Source organism: Castor canadensis, chromosome 7, assembly GCF_047511655.1.
Source record: "Castor canadensis chromosome 7, mCasCan1.hap1v2, whole genome shotgun sequence".
NCBI classification, from domain to species: Eukaryota; Metazoa; Chordata; class Mammalia; order Rodentia; family Castoridae; genus Castor; species Castor canadensis.
Window position 1 is genome coordinate 126269484 of NC_133392.1, and position 17785 is coordinate 126287268.

The 17785-nt window shown below is 40.2% G+C and overlaps 1 protein-coding gene across 7 annotated transcripts in view; it reads left to right on the forward strand.

The window, feature by feature from the left end:
• The first annotated feature begins 12 nt into the window (after positions 1-12).
• Positions 13-17785, forward strand: part of Stil (STIL centriolar assembly protein) — a 63908-nt gene continuing 46135 nt past the window's right edge. For 2 of the 7 annotated variants that reach the window (XM_020184006.2, XM_020184007.2), the window contains exons 1-2: positions 11558-14239; positions 16295-16379. In XM_020184006.2, the coding sequence (XP_020039595.2) occupies positions 16336-16379 (44 nt within the window). In that variant the 5' untranslated portion in view covers positions 11558-14239; positions 16295-16335. Of the gene's footprint in view, positions 216-11549; positions 14240-16294; positions 16380-17785 lie in introns of those variants that run through there. The other 5 variants (XM_074080198.1, XM_074080202.1, XM_074080201.1 and 2 more) reach the window with 5 other exon arrangements.

Below are 17785 nucleotides of genomic sequence, written 5' to 3' on the forward strand. Positions count from 1 at the left end.
GCGGGGCGACCGCTGTACGCTTCCACGCCGGGATCCTCCGCAAGCCGGAGCGGGGCGGTCCTGCCTTCAGGCTTGTCAATCCGTGCCTCGCCGTGTCGGGAGCTGTGCCGGAAGCTGGCATGTGATACACGGCCCCTCAAAACCCAGTGTTTGATCGCCGGAGTTCCAGCTCCGATGGGGAGGCGGCCGGCCTGAACACGTTAATACACCAATCAGTGAGTGCGAACGATTCGGTGTTGAAGGAAACACGAACGAAAGAAAAACAAGAAGGGTATAATTTGTTAGAAGTAGTTAGAAAAGGTCTCTGAAGAGCTGACAGTTAAGCCAAGACGTAAGGATAGGAAAGAGCAAAAGCAGGAAAAGACTGAGAAAATGTCCCACAAAGGGAGTAAAGCACGTGGATCACTGACCAGAGCAGTGTAAAGTGAGGGAAGAATGGAAGGTGAAAGGTGACAGAGCTATGCCGGTGGCAGATCATTAAGGCCTTTTGACTGTGGAAAGGAATTTGGAATATACATATGTATTTTTCGTGTGGTACTGGGGATTGAGTAGAGGGCCTCACGCTTGCTAGGCAGGCAAGTTCCACTTGAGCCACTCCATCAGGCCTTTTAGTATTGGCTATTTTAGAGATAGGGTCTTGCTTTATGCCAATCTGGACCTCGATCCTCCTATTTGTGCTTTCGCCAGTATCTGGGATGACAGGCGTGCAACCCTGCTATTGGTTGATATGGGCTCTCATCAACATTTTGCCTAGGGTACGCTCAAACTGCAATCCTCTCAGTCTCTGCCTCCCAAGTAGGTAGATTACAGGCTTGAGCCACTATGACTGACTAGATCTTTTAGCTCTAGCTGCCAGAAGAGATAAACAAAATCACTTACAGGACTGTGCACAAAGGAAAGAAGGCACATTTTCTTTGATATGGCCCTTCCTAACATGACCAGTTGTCCTTTTTCTTAGTTGTTATGTCCTAGCTCCTCTTCCCCAGCACCTGGAGTATTTGAAACCTTCCTTTGGGCACGGATTGGACTTCTAATACCAGGTGTTGTGCTAGATCAGAGCAAACTACAGCTTGTCAGCTAAGAACTGTTGTCACATATCAAATGGATTTTTTAAAAAAAGAAATACTATTTTGAGACATTTGCAAATTATATGGAATTTAAATTTTAGTGTCCATAACATTTTATTCAAACACAACCATGCTCATTTGTTTATATTGTCTGAGGCAGCATTTGTCCTACAATGGCCAAGCCGAATAGTTGCCACAGAGATGGTATGGCCCATACAACCTAAAATATTTATTTGACACTACAGAAAAAGTTGGTAAATCACTGAGCTAAAGTACCAGGGGCATGTCATCAAGAAGTTTAGTAACAGCAATTGGATAGCTATCCCTTTTCTAATCAGAAAACATAAACCTGGTAAGCCTCAAGGGTCACCTAAACCAAGTCTTTCATTTTATCCTCCTCTCTATTCCCCAGTTTAAAGTTGGAAAAACTGAAAGTTCAGAGACTCGCCGTAGTTTCCTATGGTCAGAGTAAGTTATCAGAGATTTAAATGTAGGTCTCCTTACTCTTGGTCAGATGCTCTAAATATTCATCCTCTGTCAGTCCTAATACTTGTACAAAACAGGCCAATATTGTGGACTAGGTACTTTCTATTGGTAACATGAGAAGTCTGAACATACGACGAGTTCAACAGTTCCTTTCAACCTTGATGAGCTATGCTTTTTCATGAGATGATACCTAGCTCCATAGCAGTAACAAAAACATGAGACATGGACTCAGAAGCTCTGAATTCTAACTCCTGCAATTTACTGACTATATGTCTTTGAACTGCTTTGGCTTCAGGTTTTGTTTTGTTTTATTTTGTTTTTGAGACAAGGTCTTGCTATGTAGTCCAGGCTAACCTCAAAATTATGGCCCTCCTGCCTCAGCCTCTGGCTTCAGGTTCCATCTGCAAAGTGAGTTTACCTAATAGTAGCTATGTCACTAGGCCCAGCTACAATAATATGAGATATCCCATTCCCCCTTCCATGATGGAAGGAAAAGGTAGACATTGTGGAAAGGAAGGATGCAGGAACTGAAGGATGAGGGAATTAGTGAGGCAAAGAAAGAAAGAGGACCAAGCTGGGTGCTCATGGCTCATGCCTGTAATCCTAGTTACTTGGGAGGCTGAGATAGGAGGATCATGGTTTGAGTCCTGCCCAGCAAATAGCTCATGAAACCCCCATCTCCATATATATGTATATGGAAATATGCATATATTTAAAGTGTATAGGGTAATTTGTGGAATCTATTGGTCGACCTTTAGAGAATGTCTTAAACCAAAGACAAAGACAGTCTTTGTTGCTTCAAAATAGAGCATCAAAATTAAGGATTCCTTTTAGGGGTTTAGGTCTAAAACTCCTTATATTCCTACTTACAGCAAAACATAGTGATTTTTTTTTTCTTTCTGTGTCTCTGTGAATAACTATGACCAACTAAGTTGCATACTTAATGTAGTGCAGCTTGCCTATCTCCTGCCAATTATGCTAAACTACAAAGAAAAACATTAATGTGGAAAGATATAAAAAAGTGAAACCCAAGTACCCATCTCTGCCAAGGGTTTTCAAGGGAGTTACTTCTAGGAAGGATAAGGCTAGGCAAAAGAATGCTTCATTACTAGTTGGCTCTTTTGAGCCTGTTTTGATTATCTATTGCTTTGTAACAAACCACTCCCAAAATTAGTGGCTTAAAACGAAAAGAAACATTTTATTTTTGCTTATGACATTCAGTTTTGGCTGGGCTCAGTGGGGGGACAGCTCCTCTTTGTTCCATGTGGCATCAGCTAGGGCAGCTCACAGGAATGAGAGGATCCACTTTCAAAAAGGCTCATTCGCATTGCCGGCAATTTTGTGTTGGCTCTTGGCTGGTGGCTCAACCAGTACCATGAGTTTCACCATAGGTTGCTTGGATTGCTTCTTACTGCATGATGGCTAGGTTTTAAGAGAAAACATTCCAAGAGATGGCAGTTTTTAAAACCTGGATCCAGAAACTGCCACAGTAATACTCTACTATATTATTTCAGTCAACCAGGCACAGTGCCCAGACTCAGAGAAAGGGTACATCATTGCTACTTCTTGATAAAAGTAGTGTCAGAAAATTTTGGATCCAAGATGTTTTTGTTTGTTTGTTTGTTTGGCAGTGCTGGGGTTTGAATTCAAGGCCCACATCTTGAGCCACTCCACCAGCCCTTTTTTTGTTATGGGTTTTATTGAGATAGGGTCTCATGAACTATTTGCATGGGACTGGCTTTAAACCTTGATCCTCCTGATCTCTGCCTCCTGAGTAGCATGGCATGAGCCATGGGTACCCAGCCTTGGACCTGAGTTTTAAAGCAGCTACAGGCTCCCAAACCTGTCTGTTATACCTTAGCTTTAGTAAGCTGAGCTGGATCAAGTAAAGCTTAGAGAACTGTCTTGTGTAATCAAGGCAGACCTAGATGGCCTTCCTTCCCTTAGACCCCTCCCTGGAAACCCCAGACCAGATACATGGGAGCAATCAAGAAGAGAAATAAGCCAAGGAGGTCAGGATCTCCAAATAGCCTTTGACCTGTCTTATCACAGCACACAGTCACATGGAGCCATGTTAAGAAGCTCGGATTCATAAGGGGCAACAGGCTGTCTTGATGCTTTAACATTGAACCCTTCTGTTTACCCACAGTGAAAGGTCTACTTCTTAGCACGCTAGCTTTAAATTCTCTCCAAAGAGGTGGCAGAGAAGCAATGAACCAGATGTATAATAATAGTATGCCCCAATAAGTGTAGAAGTGGGTATCACACAGTAGAAGACCATTCCCTATTAAACCCATAGAATGAATCCATGGGCTAATACAAGTAAATTTAAATTTGATGAGTATCTATTGAATGTCCACAATGTGCCAGGCACTTCACTTATATTATTTTGAATGGTTTTCAAACTCTTACAGTATCAAAGCAATCAGAATATCTGTAGAGATTCCCATGCCAGGATTTTCTATACTAGACATCCTTTAATTGCTGAATCATGAGGAGGTCCCCAATGTTCCAAGGTATGGTGGAAGGGTACTGAAAGTGCTTACAGGACTAGCTGTATAGCAATTCATATGTAAATATTTCAGTATTTTAACCACCAGTACCGTCATTCCAGAAGTATATTGGCTAAATGTTAGCCTTGCATTATAAAATCTCCCTAATGCTGTGAAGAAAGAACTGAAGAAGTAAATCCAGTATATAAAAGTACTTTGCTCAAGACCACAAAGCAACTGGGTATGATGGCTCCTGCCTATAATTCCAGCTACTCAGAAAGCAGAGACTGGGAGATCGAGGTTCAAGGCCAGCCTGGGTGAAAAATTAGTGAGACCCCCCCATCTCAATCAGTAAACTAGGTATGGTGGTATGTGACTTGAGCCAGCTACACCAGAGGCCATAGGTAGGAGGAATGTGGTCTGAGGCCAGCCCCAAGAAACTCCAGATCCTACCTGAAAAATAATAATTAAAAAAAAAAAAGGCATAGCTCAAGTGTTAGAGTACCCATCTAGTAAATGCCAGGCCCTGAGTTTAAACCCAGCAGTACCAAAAATAAAACAGCTGGGTACCTGAAGCTCATGCCTGTAATCCTAACTACTTGACTACTTGGGAGACTGAGCTCAGAGGATTACAGTTCAAGGCCAGAACAAGCAAATAGTTCTCAAGACCCTGTCTCTAAAATAACTGGAGCAAAGTGGATTGAAGGCAAGGCTCAAGCAGTAAAGTACCTGCTTTGCAAGCACAAAGCCCTGAATTCAAAGCCCAGTCTCACCAAAAAAACAAAACCCCACACACAAAAACTAGTGGCTGGCAGAAATCAAATTCACACTGAGCATATGACTTCAAAATCTGCATTCTCACTGACTGCTTGAAAAAAATCCCATACTCACAGAATTCAAGTAAGTTATGTTACAGATGAGAAGACTGATCTCAGAAAGATGTATAGCAAGAGATATCCTTAAACCTACCAATTCATATGTGTTTATTTATTATTAATCACATTAGTTCTTCTGACAACTATTCTGTGAATGCTTACTACTCCCAGGATATATGTCTGTTCCTAGTGCACTCTTTCAGGGCTTAAGAAATTGGGCCTTGTCACCATTCCTCTGTCCTATTTATAAAGAATTGCCCTTTAGAGAGAGATTATCATTCCCATATTTTCATTCCACTTGGTTGGCTATGTTCTACTCTGGTTTTCAGATTTCAGCTCAGTTTTTACCTCTTCCATGAGGCTTCCTCTGAATTCCCATGACTAGGTTAGGTACACCCCTTTTGTGCTTCTGCCCTCCCTACTAATCAAGACCCTTATTGCTTCTGTTGCATTGTTGTGTTGGATATCTCCTTAAAGGGACTGATTACTGTTTGTACAGCTTTGAACTAAATGGATGATGATGTGTTGATAAGTACAATGCAAAATTCACTCTTATAAGTATGAAGGCTTTATGCTTTATTCAGGCTTTCATAGCCATCTAGTACATTATAATCTAGTTCCTGGATGGACACTTAACCCATTGCATAACATGATGCTTAATGGAGTTTCTAAAATTAAGGGTTCTACCACTCACATTTTCCTGCTTATTGCCAAAAGGCTTTATCAAATATTCTGAGAGCTAAGTTAAGGGAAATAGTCTTTGAAAATCTGATGTGCCAAACTGCCGGCAGACAAGATGTTTACCCTCCTGGGAGTGACTTTGTCAGCTGACCTTAGTTCCATACTGTAGAACCACAGGCAGACCAGTGAAAGGAGATTGTCTTTTTATCAGTACTGGGGTTTGAACTCAGGGCCTACACCTTGAGCCACTCCACCAGCCCTTTTTCGAGAAGGGTTTTTTTCGAGATAGGGTCTCTCGAACTATTTGCCCAGGCTGGCTTCAAACCAAGATTCTCCTGATCTCTGCCTCCTGAGTAGCTAGGATTACAGGCATGAGCCAACAGCACCCAGCTGGGAGGTTGTCTTAAACTGATTTTATAGCATCAATGCTTCTTAAATCTTGCAAACTTAGAAGTTGGTATACCTATTATTTTCTTGTCAGGATGATAGTATATGAACTCAGTTTAGCAAATATTTTTAAAGAAGTTACCAATGTGTGATTAATATCTAAAAGAAGTTTTATAGTAAAGCTGTCGTTATTTTTTAAAAAGCAGTAGTACAAATTAGCTCAGAAGGATAAATTTAAAAAGGGAAGGTTGGGTGTTTCGAGAAACTTAGAACAGTAAATAAGCAAAAGAACAGGGAAGAAAAGAAATAACTGATTCTAACTTCCTTGTTCCTGGTGAAAACAATAGCTCTTTACTCCTCACAGGCAGCTTGTTAGCAGCCACCATCAGGGTTTATAACACCAAACATTTACCTGATCTAATCATGAAGACCATGTCACCAAACAGGTACTGAAAGAGAGTACGAAAAAAACAATTGATGTGTCATTATCTTAGTCTATTTAGGACACTATGTTAGGACCTGGAATCCTATTCCCCCGAGAGACAGAGAGCCAGGCGTGAATGCAATCTACAAAGCAGAGTTTATTGGGCTGGCTAGCCAGGGTCGAGCTCCCACACGGACACGCAGGACCGGTTAGGAAAAACACGACCCTGAGCCTTTTTAGGGGAAATCTTATATAGACCGCGGTGGCGTGCATATTTTCGTTATCAACATTGGGCAAGCAGGCAGAGCACATCTTGCGCGTACCTCACATCTTGCATGTACCTCCCGCTCACATTCCCCACATTCTATATGCCCTAACTGAGCCCTGCCGCATTGCTTATCTTATCTACATGGGGTGTTTGGTACTGGTTTCTCCAACAAGGGGGTTGGGGCCCGCTGAGACCTCCTATTCCTTTCAACTACAAAAGAATCCTATAAACTGGGTAGCATTTAAACAATACAAATTTATTTCATATAGTTCTGGAGGTGATGAAGCCAAACAATGATAAAGGTCTTGGCAGATTTGGTATTTGGTGAGAGATGCTTCTCATTTCAGACACTGCCATCTTCTTGTGGTGGAAAGAGGCAAGGAGCACTCTGGGGGCTTCTTTTATAAGGACACTATCCCACTCATGTGAATTCTACCTTCATGATCTAATCACCTCCCAAAGGCCCCACATCCTACCATCACATTGGGGTTAAGATTTCAACATATGATTTTGGGTGGAACACAGTCTATACCAGTTACAAAGCAGAATTGTGAATGAATTTTTCCCTTTACATTTTTTTCTTATTATAACATTGTACAAAAATTAATTCATTTAAAAATTATAGTTTCCTTTTATTATTTTTATGTGGCGATGGTGATTGAACTCAGGTCCTCACTCATGGTAGGCAAGTACTCTACCACTGAGTTATAAATTCACACAATTTTTAAGAGTATGACACACTTGAAATGGTTCTCTCAGGATGATAGCTTTTCACAGTAGGGGCCAATAGCCATAGCAAATCTACAGTGTCTTGAAATGATGCATAAATATATGTAAACAAGAATCAAAGACTAGGAGAGTATATACTCAGTCTGTTTAACCTGGTCTGCAATTTAACAGTAATTCATATTTGCTTTGGAAATTACCTCTTATTACCTAGCCTATAAAATGATACCTTCCTGGTTCTATGCTTATTATGTCCTTTCAATTCCCCGTATCATCTAGCACAAAACTTAATGTGTAATAGGTTCTTTGTATGGTATTTGTAGATTTTATTTCACTAAACTTCTACTTTTTCTAGCTTAACAAATCAATTCCCTTAATCTCTTTGAATGTAAGGCAGTATGCTGCTCCTTTATCAGTGAACCTAGACTAGTAATAATATTTAGGCAGAACTTTTAATTAACTTTCATGCTCATGTATTAACTTTTTATGACAATGTACAATATGCAAATAAGGAAAATAAATTTTAGAGAGATTGAATGACAGATTTCAGGCTAGAATCCCACTATTGCTTGTTGTGTTTCACTATAATTTGAAGAAATGTTTTAAAATATCTGGAGATGCACACATTTTAATTGCCTTCTTGCTTTCCATAATATAAAGCCAAGTCATTCCAATCCTAAAATGAAGCACTAATTATTTTTCTTTCTGATCAAAAAGTCATTGTACAGAGCATTATATGTATCCTGCTTTGAAGTCCAGTGCTGATAGTGTTTAATTGAAATCTTGCTGGTATTTGAGTTATTATTAAGCAAAAAGGAAGACATTTTATTTTAGTTGTTAAAAAAATTAATACAGGCTTTAATTCCTCTCCCTTTGTTTTTTCTTTCTAACAGATTTTATTTTTTAGAAGTTTTATTTCCTTAGATTTGCTTTTTTTCCTGCTTCCCTACCTCCATTTTTCCCTCCCTTCTTTTTTTGGTGCTGCAGATCAAATTCAGGAACTCACACATGCCAGACAAGTGCTCCACCACTGAGCTACATCCCTAGCCTCCCACAATAATTTTAGATTTACAGAAAAACTGAAGGCTGCTGAGTGTATGTATATAATTCCAGCACTCAAGGGCTGAGGCAGAAGGACTGCAAATTCAAGTCAAGTCCTGCCTGGAATATATGGTAAGACTGTGTCTCAAAAAAAAAAAAAAGGAAAAGAAAAATTGGAAACATATATGAACATAGTACAGAGTCCCTATATACAATTTCCCCTATTTTTTTTTCTGTGGTACTGGGGCTTGAACACAGGGCCTTCACCTTGAGCCACTTCACCAGCCCTATTTTTATGAAGGGTTTTTTGAAATAGGGTCTCCGAACTATTTGCCTAGGCTGACTTCAAATGGAAATCCTAATCTCTGCCTCCTGAGTAGCTAGGATTATAGGTGTGAGCCACCAGCACACAGCAACTTTTTTTTTTTTTTGAAGTTTCAATCTTGTCCATTTTCTTTCTTTCTCTTCCTTCCTTCCTTCTTCCTTTTATTGTTGTGCTGGGGGTACATTGTGACATTTACAAAAGTTCTTACACTGTATCAAATATATCATACTTGAATTCATCCCCTCCATCAACTTACATTTTTTAAAAAAAGAGAGATAAGGTCTCATTTACTATGTTGCCTAGGATGCCCCTGAATGCCTAAACTTATCTTCTGCCTCAGACTCCCAGACTTTAGATGTATGCCACAAGGTCCAGTTTAACAGATTTTGTTTTGTTTTGTTCATCTGTTTGTTGGCAGTACTGGGGTTTGAACTCAGAGCCTTGCACTTGCCAGGCAAGAACTCTACCACTTAAGCCATATGCCAGCCCTTTTTTTTTTAGGCATTTTTCTTTTTTTTTTTTCTGATAGCATAGGAATTTGAACTCAGAGCCTCATGCTTGTTAGGCAGATACTCTTAACACTTGAGCCAATCTACCAGCCCTTTTTTTGTGAAGGGTTTCTTCAAGATAGGGTCTCAGGAACTGTTTGCCTGGGGCTGGCTTCACACTGTGATCCTCCTGATGTCTGCCTCCTGAGTAGCTAGGATTACAGGAGTCAGCCACTGGCATCTGGCTTGCATAGGCATTTTTCAAATAGAATCTTGCATTTATGCCCAGAGACATATACTTTAAGCCACTCCACCAGCCCTTTTTTGTGATGGTTTTCTTTTTTTTTTTTTTTTTGTGATGGGTTTTTTCAAGATAGAGTCTCTCAAACTATTTGCCCAGGCTGGCTTCATACTTCGATCCTCTTGATCTCTGCCTCCTGAGTAGCTAGTATTGCAGGTGTGAGTCACTGGCACCCAGCTTGCACCCAGTTTTCAGTGGTGAAGGTGGAGTCTCAAGAACTATTTGCCCAGACTGGCCTTGAGCTTCATTTCTCCCAATCTGTGCCTCCCAAGAAGGTAGGATTATAGGTGTGAGCCATGGCACCCAGGTTCAATTTAACTGTTTTGAAGAGTATGGGTCAGGTATTTTATAGGTTCCTCACTATTGGAATTTGTGTGATGTCTTCATGATAAGACAGACCTTAAGGTTATCGGGAGGAAGATCACAGAGTTAAAGCACCGTTTTCATCACATCATATCAAGTGTACATACTGTCAACATGACTCTATGACTATGATGTTGGCCCTGATTATTGGGCAGAAGTAATGTCTGTCAGTTTTCTCCACTGTTAAGTCAGTCTTTCCTCTCCACTCCTTTTTCATCCTCTCTCTTTCCATACTGTACATGTCATTACGTGCAACCTAACACCTAAGGAATTCGGAGTTATGTGTTATCCTTGCCCTTTCCTTTTTGACTAACTCATATTATTCTGACATTTCTCTTTTTACATGTCTTAAAGAAGCTTTAACCAGTAAATCATGTGGGGCTCACACGTTTTCTTTGAGATGCTAAATTCAATCTTTAATCAAAATCTATTGATCATACCTTCAAAGTATATTCAGAATCCAGCAATCTTTCACCACTTCTGTTGCTACCATTCTGGTCCAAGCTACCATCAGTCTCTCAGCTAGTTTATTGTAGAACTTTTCTAAATGGTCTGCCCTTGCCTGCTTTCTAACTTGCTTCTGTCCTTGCTTTTCTTCTTTTTTCTTTCTTTTTTCTTCTTTCTTCTTTCTTCTTCTTCTTCTTTCTTCTTTCTTCTTCTTCTTTCTTCCCTTCTCTTTTCTTCTTCTTCTTTCTTCCCTTCTCTTTTCTTCTTCTTTCTTCTTTCTTTCTTCTTCTTCTTTCTTCTTTCTTCTTTCTTCTTCTTCTTCCTTCCTCTTCTTTTCTTCTTCTTCCTCCTCCTCCTCCTTCTTCCTCCTCCTCCTTCTTCCTCCTTCTCCTTCTCCTCCTTCTCCTCCTCTTCTTCTTCCTCTTCTTGCTCTTCCTCTTCTTCCTCCTTTTCTTCTTCCTCTTCCTCTTCTTTCTCCTCTTCTTCTTCTTCCTCTTCTTTTTTTGTGGTACTGGGGTTTGAACTAGGTTCCTTGCAGTTAGTTAGGCAGATACTTTACCAAACCTTAGCCATGCTTCTAATCCTCAGTCCCCTATTTAAAATCTATCAGTAGCTTCCCATCTAACTCAAGAGTATAACCAAGTCCTTATGGCCTGTACGGCCCTATGTGGTCTGTCAAACCCTCCTAACCCCTCAGTTCTTTTTTGTTGGGGGAGAGGAGGTAGTTCTGGAGTTAGAACTCAGGCCCTTGAACTTGCTAGGTAAGTGCTCTACCATTTGAAGCACATTCTCGGCCCCTATCTCAATTCTTCTGCCCACTCACTCTGCTGAAGATGTACTGGCCTTCTGCTCTTCCTTGAAGTTGCTAGGAAGCTCTCACCTCAGGACCTTTGCATTTCATATGTCCTAGAGTGAACATTAAAATGTAGCTGGTGGAGAGGCTCAAGTGGTAGAGTGCCTGTCTAGCAAGCATGAGACTCTGAGTTCAAACTCCAGCACCACACTTAAAAAGAAAAAAGGGTAATTGCAATGTTCTGCTGGGCACTGATGGCTCATGCTTGTATACCTGGCTACTCAGGATGCAGAGATCAGGAGGATCAGGGTTCAAAGCCAGACTAGGCAAATAGTTCGTGAGACCCTATCTCAAAAAAAAAAAAAAAAAAATCACAAGAAAGGGCTGGTGGAGTGGCTCAAGGTGTAGGCCCTGAGTTCAAAGCCCAGTGCCATAAAAAAAAAGTCACTTAGATCTCTCTAGAAAGAACTTGCCAACTGGTTGCCAAAGGGGCTATCGGTTGACAACTTCTTACTGTGGCCTTTGGAATCTGCTTTAGCTTTGATGCTTGCTTTTTTTGGTAAGCCCTAGATGCTCACTAAGCACAGCAAAGGTTTTAGGGCCTAGCCAATTTTGCCTAATGTGGGATCCCTCTAATCCCTTTAATGGGCAATCTGCTCTGTAGCTCACTGTTTGGTTGGCCAACAGTTTGTCAGACATGCATTAGTGTCTGGGGCTCTTCCTGTTCTCATACCAGTGTGAGGAAATGGCCATCATTTCCCTTAAAATGTGTTCCCTAGATTCAAGGAATTTTTTCAGGAAGGAGAATAATACTCTACAGAACATGTATTTCTTGGCTAGTTTGATGTATTTTCAGGATAGTGTTTTCACTTTTGAAAGAATGGATGCTTATTCCAAAGACAACAGCCTACAAATGTAGCTCAGACTTCAAGATACTGCCATATTGCACAAGAAACTAACAAAAATAGAATGCTGAGCAAAGGAAGTGGCATTTAGAATAGTAAATGGCACTATCTGTGGGATATTTAACCTTTTGTCCTTTGTTGAATCAGGATAGTAACTACTTTGTCTGTTAGGAAAATCCTATACAGTCAGCCCTCTTTACCCAAAGTTTGTGCATCTGCAGATACCAACCTCAACCAACCTCAGATTGGAAATTTTCTAAAAACAAAAAAGTGTTCAGACTTGTTTTTTCTTGTCATAATACAGTATAGTGATTTACATTGTATTAAGCATTATAAATAATGATTGAAAATACACATAGAGGATGTGCATAACTGTATGCAAATCTGCCATTTTATTTGAGGGACTTGAACATCTTCAGATTTTGGTATGAGGGAGGGGGAGTCCTGGAACCATTCTCTTATGATACTGGTAAGGCATAATTACCACATTAGGAATGGTGCAGTGGAGCACATCTGTAGTACCAGCTACTAAGGAGGCTGAGGCAGGTGGATCACTGGAGTCCAGAATTTGAGACCAGGCTGGGTAACATGGCTACACCTCAGCTCAAAAGAAAAACAAAAATCTTGCATCTACTTGTAATCCCAGCAATCTAGAGGCTTGAAACTGGATAGTGAGTTCAAGACCAATCTGGGCTACATATGGAGACCAGCTCAAAAAAAAAAAAACCAAAAAAACCAACCAAGCAACAACAACAACAACAAAAACAAAACGGTATTAGCTGTGGAGATAATGAGAAATTATCAAACCAATATTAATACTATATATAAACTATCACAATTATGTATAATACAGAGGCAGGTAAGACTTAGGGAAAGTTCGGGATTGTTAGATATATGACTTAATTTGTATTTCGGTTTGAACAGTCTTCTCTCAGAGCCTTCAACTACAAATGTATGTAGGTTAACCACCCTCACCTGTCCCAGGGACCACCCATGCTGCTCCCCACAAATGGATTATTGATTAGGAATCGCCAAGTTCTTTCCTTCCCTTAGGTTAGTGGAAATTTTAAAAGCACCCAGAAAACTCTGCTTCCAGCTTCCCCCTAGTCCCATCATGCGCTTTTGTAATTCCCCTCCCTAACTTTATTTAACTCCATTACACCCACGTGTCTTGCCATAGATTCTTTAACGTGGAACACAAAAAATTTGGAAATATTCTGATCAGAGATTACATCATTGCAGTTAACAATACTAATATTAGTTGTGAAGTAAAATGGCTTATAAATCTAAGTCGCATTCTTTTCTGCTCAATGGGATTTTAAAAAATTCTTCAACAGTAAAGAATTTTTTAAAAAATTTATTGAGAGGAGAGGATCCTTCATAGGAAAGCAACTAGAAGAATTTTTTTTTTTTTCCCATACTGAGGTTTGAACTCGGCCTACACTTTGGGCCACTCCACTAGCCATTACTTAAGGGTTTTTCGAGATAGGATCTCCGAACTATTTGCGGGGACTGGCTTTAAACTGCGATCCTCCTGATCTCTGCCTCTTGAGTAGCTGGGATTACAGGCGAGAGCCACTGGCGACAGGCATAAGAAGAAATTTACGCATTCAAGTATAAGCTTTGGAAGCTGATCACTGGTCTCTAGGCCGCCAATCAGTGCAGCAAACACTTCCGGCTTCCTCTAGCTCCGGATGTTCTTATTGCGCGTGCGCGAGGCCCACCTACCCCGGAACTTAATCTTCTACGAAATGCAGGTTTTAAATCCTTGGAATACTTATCCAGGAACTACGTTAGCGCTCTCAATTCTCCAAAGAGCCTTGGGATTGGTCGAGCGCGGAACTGATTCAGGGCTATGATTGGTTGACACACTAGCACGACGTAGCGACTTTGCGTAACGCCTTGGGCTCCGCCCTTGCTTCCTGACTGGCGGAGTTTCTAACCACTCAGCAGGCGCGGCGCGTCCTTTGGTTTCTCGAGAGGATATTTGCCGCCTCGGTTCCCGCGACCCCAACGTCCCAGAGGCGGGGCCGGAGCTAGCCGAGGTTCTCCTTGGAGCCCGCCTCTGTTTTGGCCCAACAAACAAGACTCCATCCTGACAGAGGTAGTAGCGAGTGGGACTTTATGCTCCTGGTTTCCCCGAGGGGCCGGCGCGGCCCGAGGAAGGAAGGTGGGTAAACATTCCGGGCCCTGTGATGGGTTGAGTTCAGTCTTCCTGGGGCCGATGGTCGGAAGGGGAGCTAGTGGGAGAAAGTGGGCGCACCACGTATTCCCTTTTCTGTTAACGTGAGTGAAAGAGGTTTGCAGTCGACAACGTGCCATTTAAAGTTGTTTTTACTAGTGGGAAATTGAGGACTGAAATCCCGAATCCTCGCCCTTGCGTTACTGCAGTCTCTGGCTCAGTTAGTGTTTGAACTTGTTGAGGTGGTGACCTCACCGTGGTGCGGACCTGGTAATGGGCGTTAGCTTGACGTTCTCAGCAAACAGGGCAGGCAGCCTGTGCTAAAACAGGGACTGCAGCTAGTTCCGTTTGAGAGGTAAGATGGTTGGAATACCAGGGTGGGGTCGAATTGTGAAGTGTCTATTTGTTTATGAAAGACAGATTTATATATATGAACACCCTTATATAGCAACACTGGGGGTCGTTTCAGTAAGTCCTGTGAGAGCTATTGAGGTCTGCCAAGATGATGGAATGGAAAGAGACCCGATGGTTTTCATTTGCTACACTGAAAGCACTAAAGAGAATATGTTTTTCTAGGGATAGGTGTTTGTAATTCTGGGACTAGAACTCAAGACCTTGCACTTACTAGCCATACCTCCAGCCCTTTAATTTTTTTAATTGTCAGAATAAACTACTTTATGTAGATTGCTTAAAAATGAGAAATGGATCAACATTAATCTTTTCATGCATAAAGGAAAAAGAGATAGTGAGGGGAAATGACACTTTGTATGCTTTGTAGAAGTAGAGTTACCAGTCTGAATACTGTTATCCATGGCAACCAAGTGCTGTAGAAGAGCAGTAGAGTTTAAAGCCTGCATTCCACAGAAGCTGGGTTAATCTTTGAAGTTGTTATCGCCAAGAAAGATTTTTTTAGTCAACCTTACCAGGGCACATTCAATAGAGTTTTGTTCTCACAAATGTTTCCAGTCTTATATTTTATTGACGTCTTTTCTAAATAACTTTTGCACCCACATTAGTAATATTTCTTTATCTTGCTTTAGACAATTCTTTTTTGCTAGAATTGAAACAATGTGTTAGAACCAAAAAAATTAAAGAATAGACTTAAATTCTAAAAAAAAAAAAAAAAAAAAAAAAAGACTTAAACAATAAAGAAAATACCTAACTGTAAAGAAAGGATTATGAGGTTTGTATTTTGCTTCAGTAATATTTAGATGAAGCTATCTAGTGGGCAATTTAAAATGCTGAAGGTTTGCTGTGTTTAATGGGCATGCAAACAGTGGGAGTGGATGAGAGTACCCAGAGAGCATGTATGCGTGAATCGAAAGCAAAAAAATAAAAAAGAAAGAAAGAAAGAAAACCTGCTTTTTCACTAATAGAAGACAGTTTGGGATACAGTATTTTTCTTCCATTACCACAGGATTGAAGATTCCTTGATGACTTCCTTATAGCCCAGTTTAGTCCCACATTTTCCTATCTACTACTTATGGTTTTGTGAGGATTTTGAAGTCTTCAGTAAAAGTTCTCATATATTAACTAGCACCTGTCCTACTGAGCTCACTAAGTTGAAATTGATACAAATATTTCAGGGCAAAATCTGTGCTTTCCTCAATGAATATATATGCCAATTCATTTTGCTGCCTAAAGTAAGCATTAACATTAATTTATAGGTAGATGACTTTAAAGTATGAAAAGGATCAGCAAAATCTACAAGCATTTAATCTTATTTATAGTCACATTTCATATAAGTAACCTAATTTGGCTTGTAATTTTGTTAATACGTGGTTAAATCATATATCTTCTTACTCAGTTTTTTGGGGGTACAGGGGCTTGAACTCAGGACCTTCACCTTGAGCCACTCTACCAGCCCTATTTTCTTGAAGGGTTTTTTGAGATAGGGCCTCTTGAACCTTTTTTTTGCCTGGACTGACTTTACACTGTGATCCTCCTGATCTCTGCCTCCTGAGTGGGTAGGATTACAGGCATAAACCAGTGCCCACCCTATTCTGTGTTTTTATCGTTAGTAATATCTTTTTATTTTCTTAGGATACTGAGGATTCAAAGTTAAATAATCACTCGCCAAATATATGGAGCCTGTTTGTCCTCTTTCGAGGTTCCAGATGAATACCAGGTAAATAGAATTTTTCCCTCCACAAGACAGATTCTCACCATGTTACCAGTCTGGTCTCAAACTTGTGGACTCAAGTGACTGCCTCAGTTTTCTAAGTGCTAGGACTTAGAAGTCCTACTCCTAATATAGAAATATTTTCAAAAATTTGTTTTGTGAAAATGTCACTATTCCTGATACAGAAATATTTTCACAAAATTTTTTTCGTAGCTACTGACATTAACTTGGAAAGGTAGGGTGGAAGAAAAGAAAATATAGTCTTCAGAATCAGAAAAATTTGGGGACTATCCTATCTATTACTACTTAATAGATTGGGGAACCTTAATCAGGTTAATTAATTAAGCCTTGGTTTCTTATCTGTGAAATGGGGATGATAATCTGTTTTACAGAAGATTATTGTGAAGTGCTAACTAAGATTATTAAACTCAGGGTCTGGTACACAGTAGCCTCTTGGAAAATATTAGTTCCTTTTCCTTCTTATTTTAATTACTTAAGAGATCTTTTTTTATGTGTAGTAGTACCTGAATTCATTCCTATGAATGACAAAGGTTTTTATTTACATCCTAAACAAATGGGAGAGTGACAGGATTCCTTCTTTTTAAATACTGATTCCTTAATGATAATCATTTCACATGGGTATTCCAAGTTTCTTCAACTGTCCCTAAGCCTTTACTATTCATGTGGAGTAGGAAGGAGGAGCTTACCACCTGTCTTCGTATTTTCTCAGTCTGTTATTAGTTGGGAGGCCAGGCAAAGTGGCTTGCATTATTGGGCTCTTTGGATCATTTTTTTCCACTAGGGAAGAACAGGTAATGCTGACATATGAATTTTTTTTTTTCCAACCGTAATTACACCCATGGGGTACTTTTATTCTCCGTATTGTCTTCTTTTGTGCCAGATGTTCTTGATTAGACAATGGGAAACATGATCCAAGGAAGCTATCATATTTCTTTTAATTTTGACCCTTCTGTTGTACCCCACTGCCACCTCTTTTTTTTTTTAACTTTAATTTTATATGTTGTGGCAGTACTAGGGATTGAAGCAGGGTGCTAGGCAAGCACTGTACCACTTGAGCTATATCTCCAGCTGCTTTTTTTCTTTTTTTTTTTTTTTTTTTTGCTATGTGGCTAGGGTTGGCCTGGAACTCATTATGTAGCCCAGTCTGATTTCAAACTTGAGATCTTCCTGCCTCTACCTCTTGAGTGCTGGAAGTGTGCACCACCATGCCGGTGCCACTTGTTATTCTTTGAAAGTTTATCAATTTCTGTTCTTTGAAAGGTATAATTGTGTAACAAATTCAGCAAATTTTATTATCAGATTGACTATGGGTCACATTCATTCCTTACATGATATGTAAGATATATGTACTCATGTGATTTAAGCTGGTTATTCTTTGCATATATTTTCTT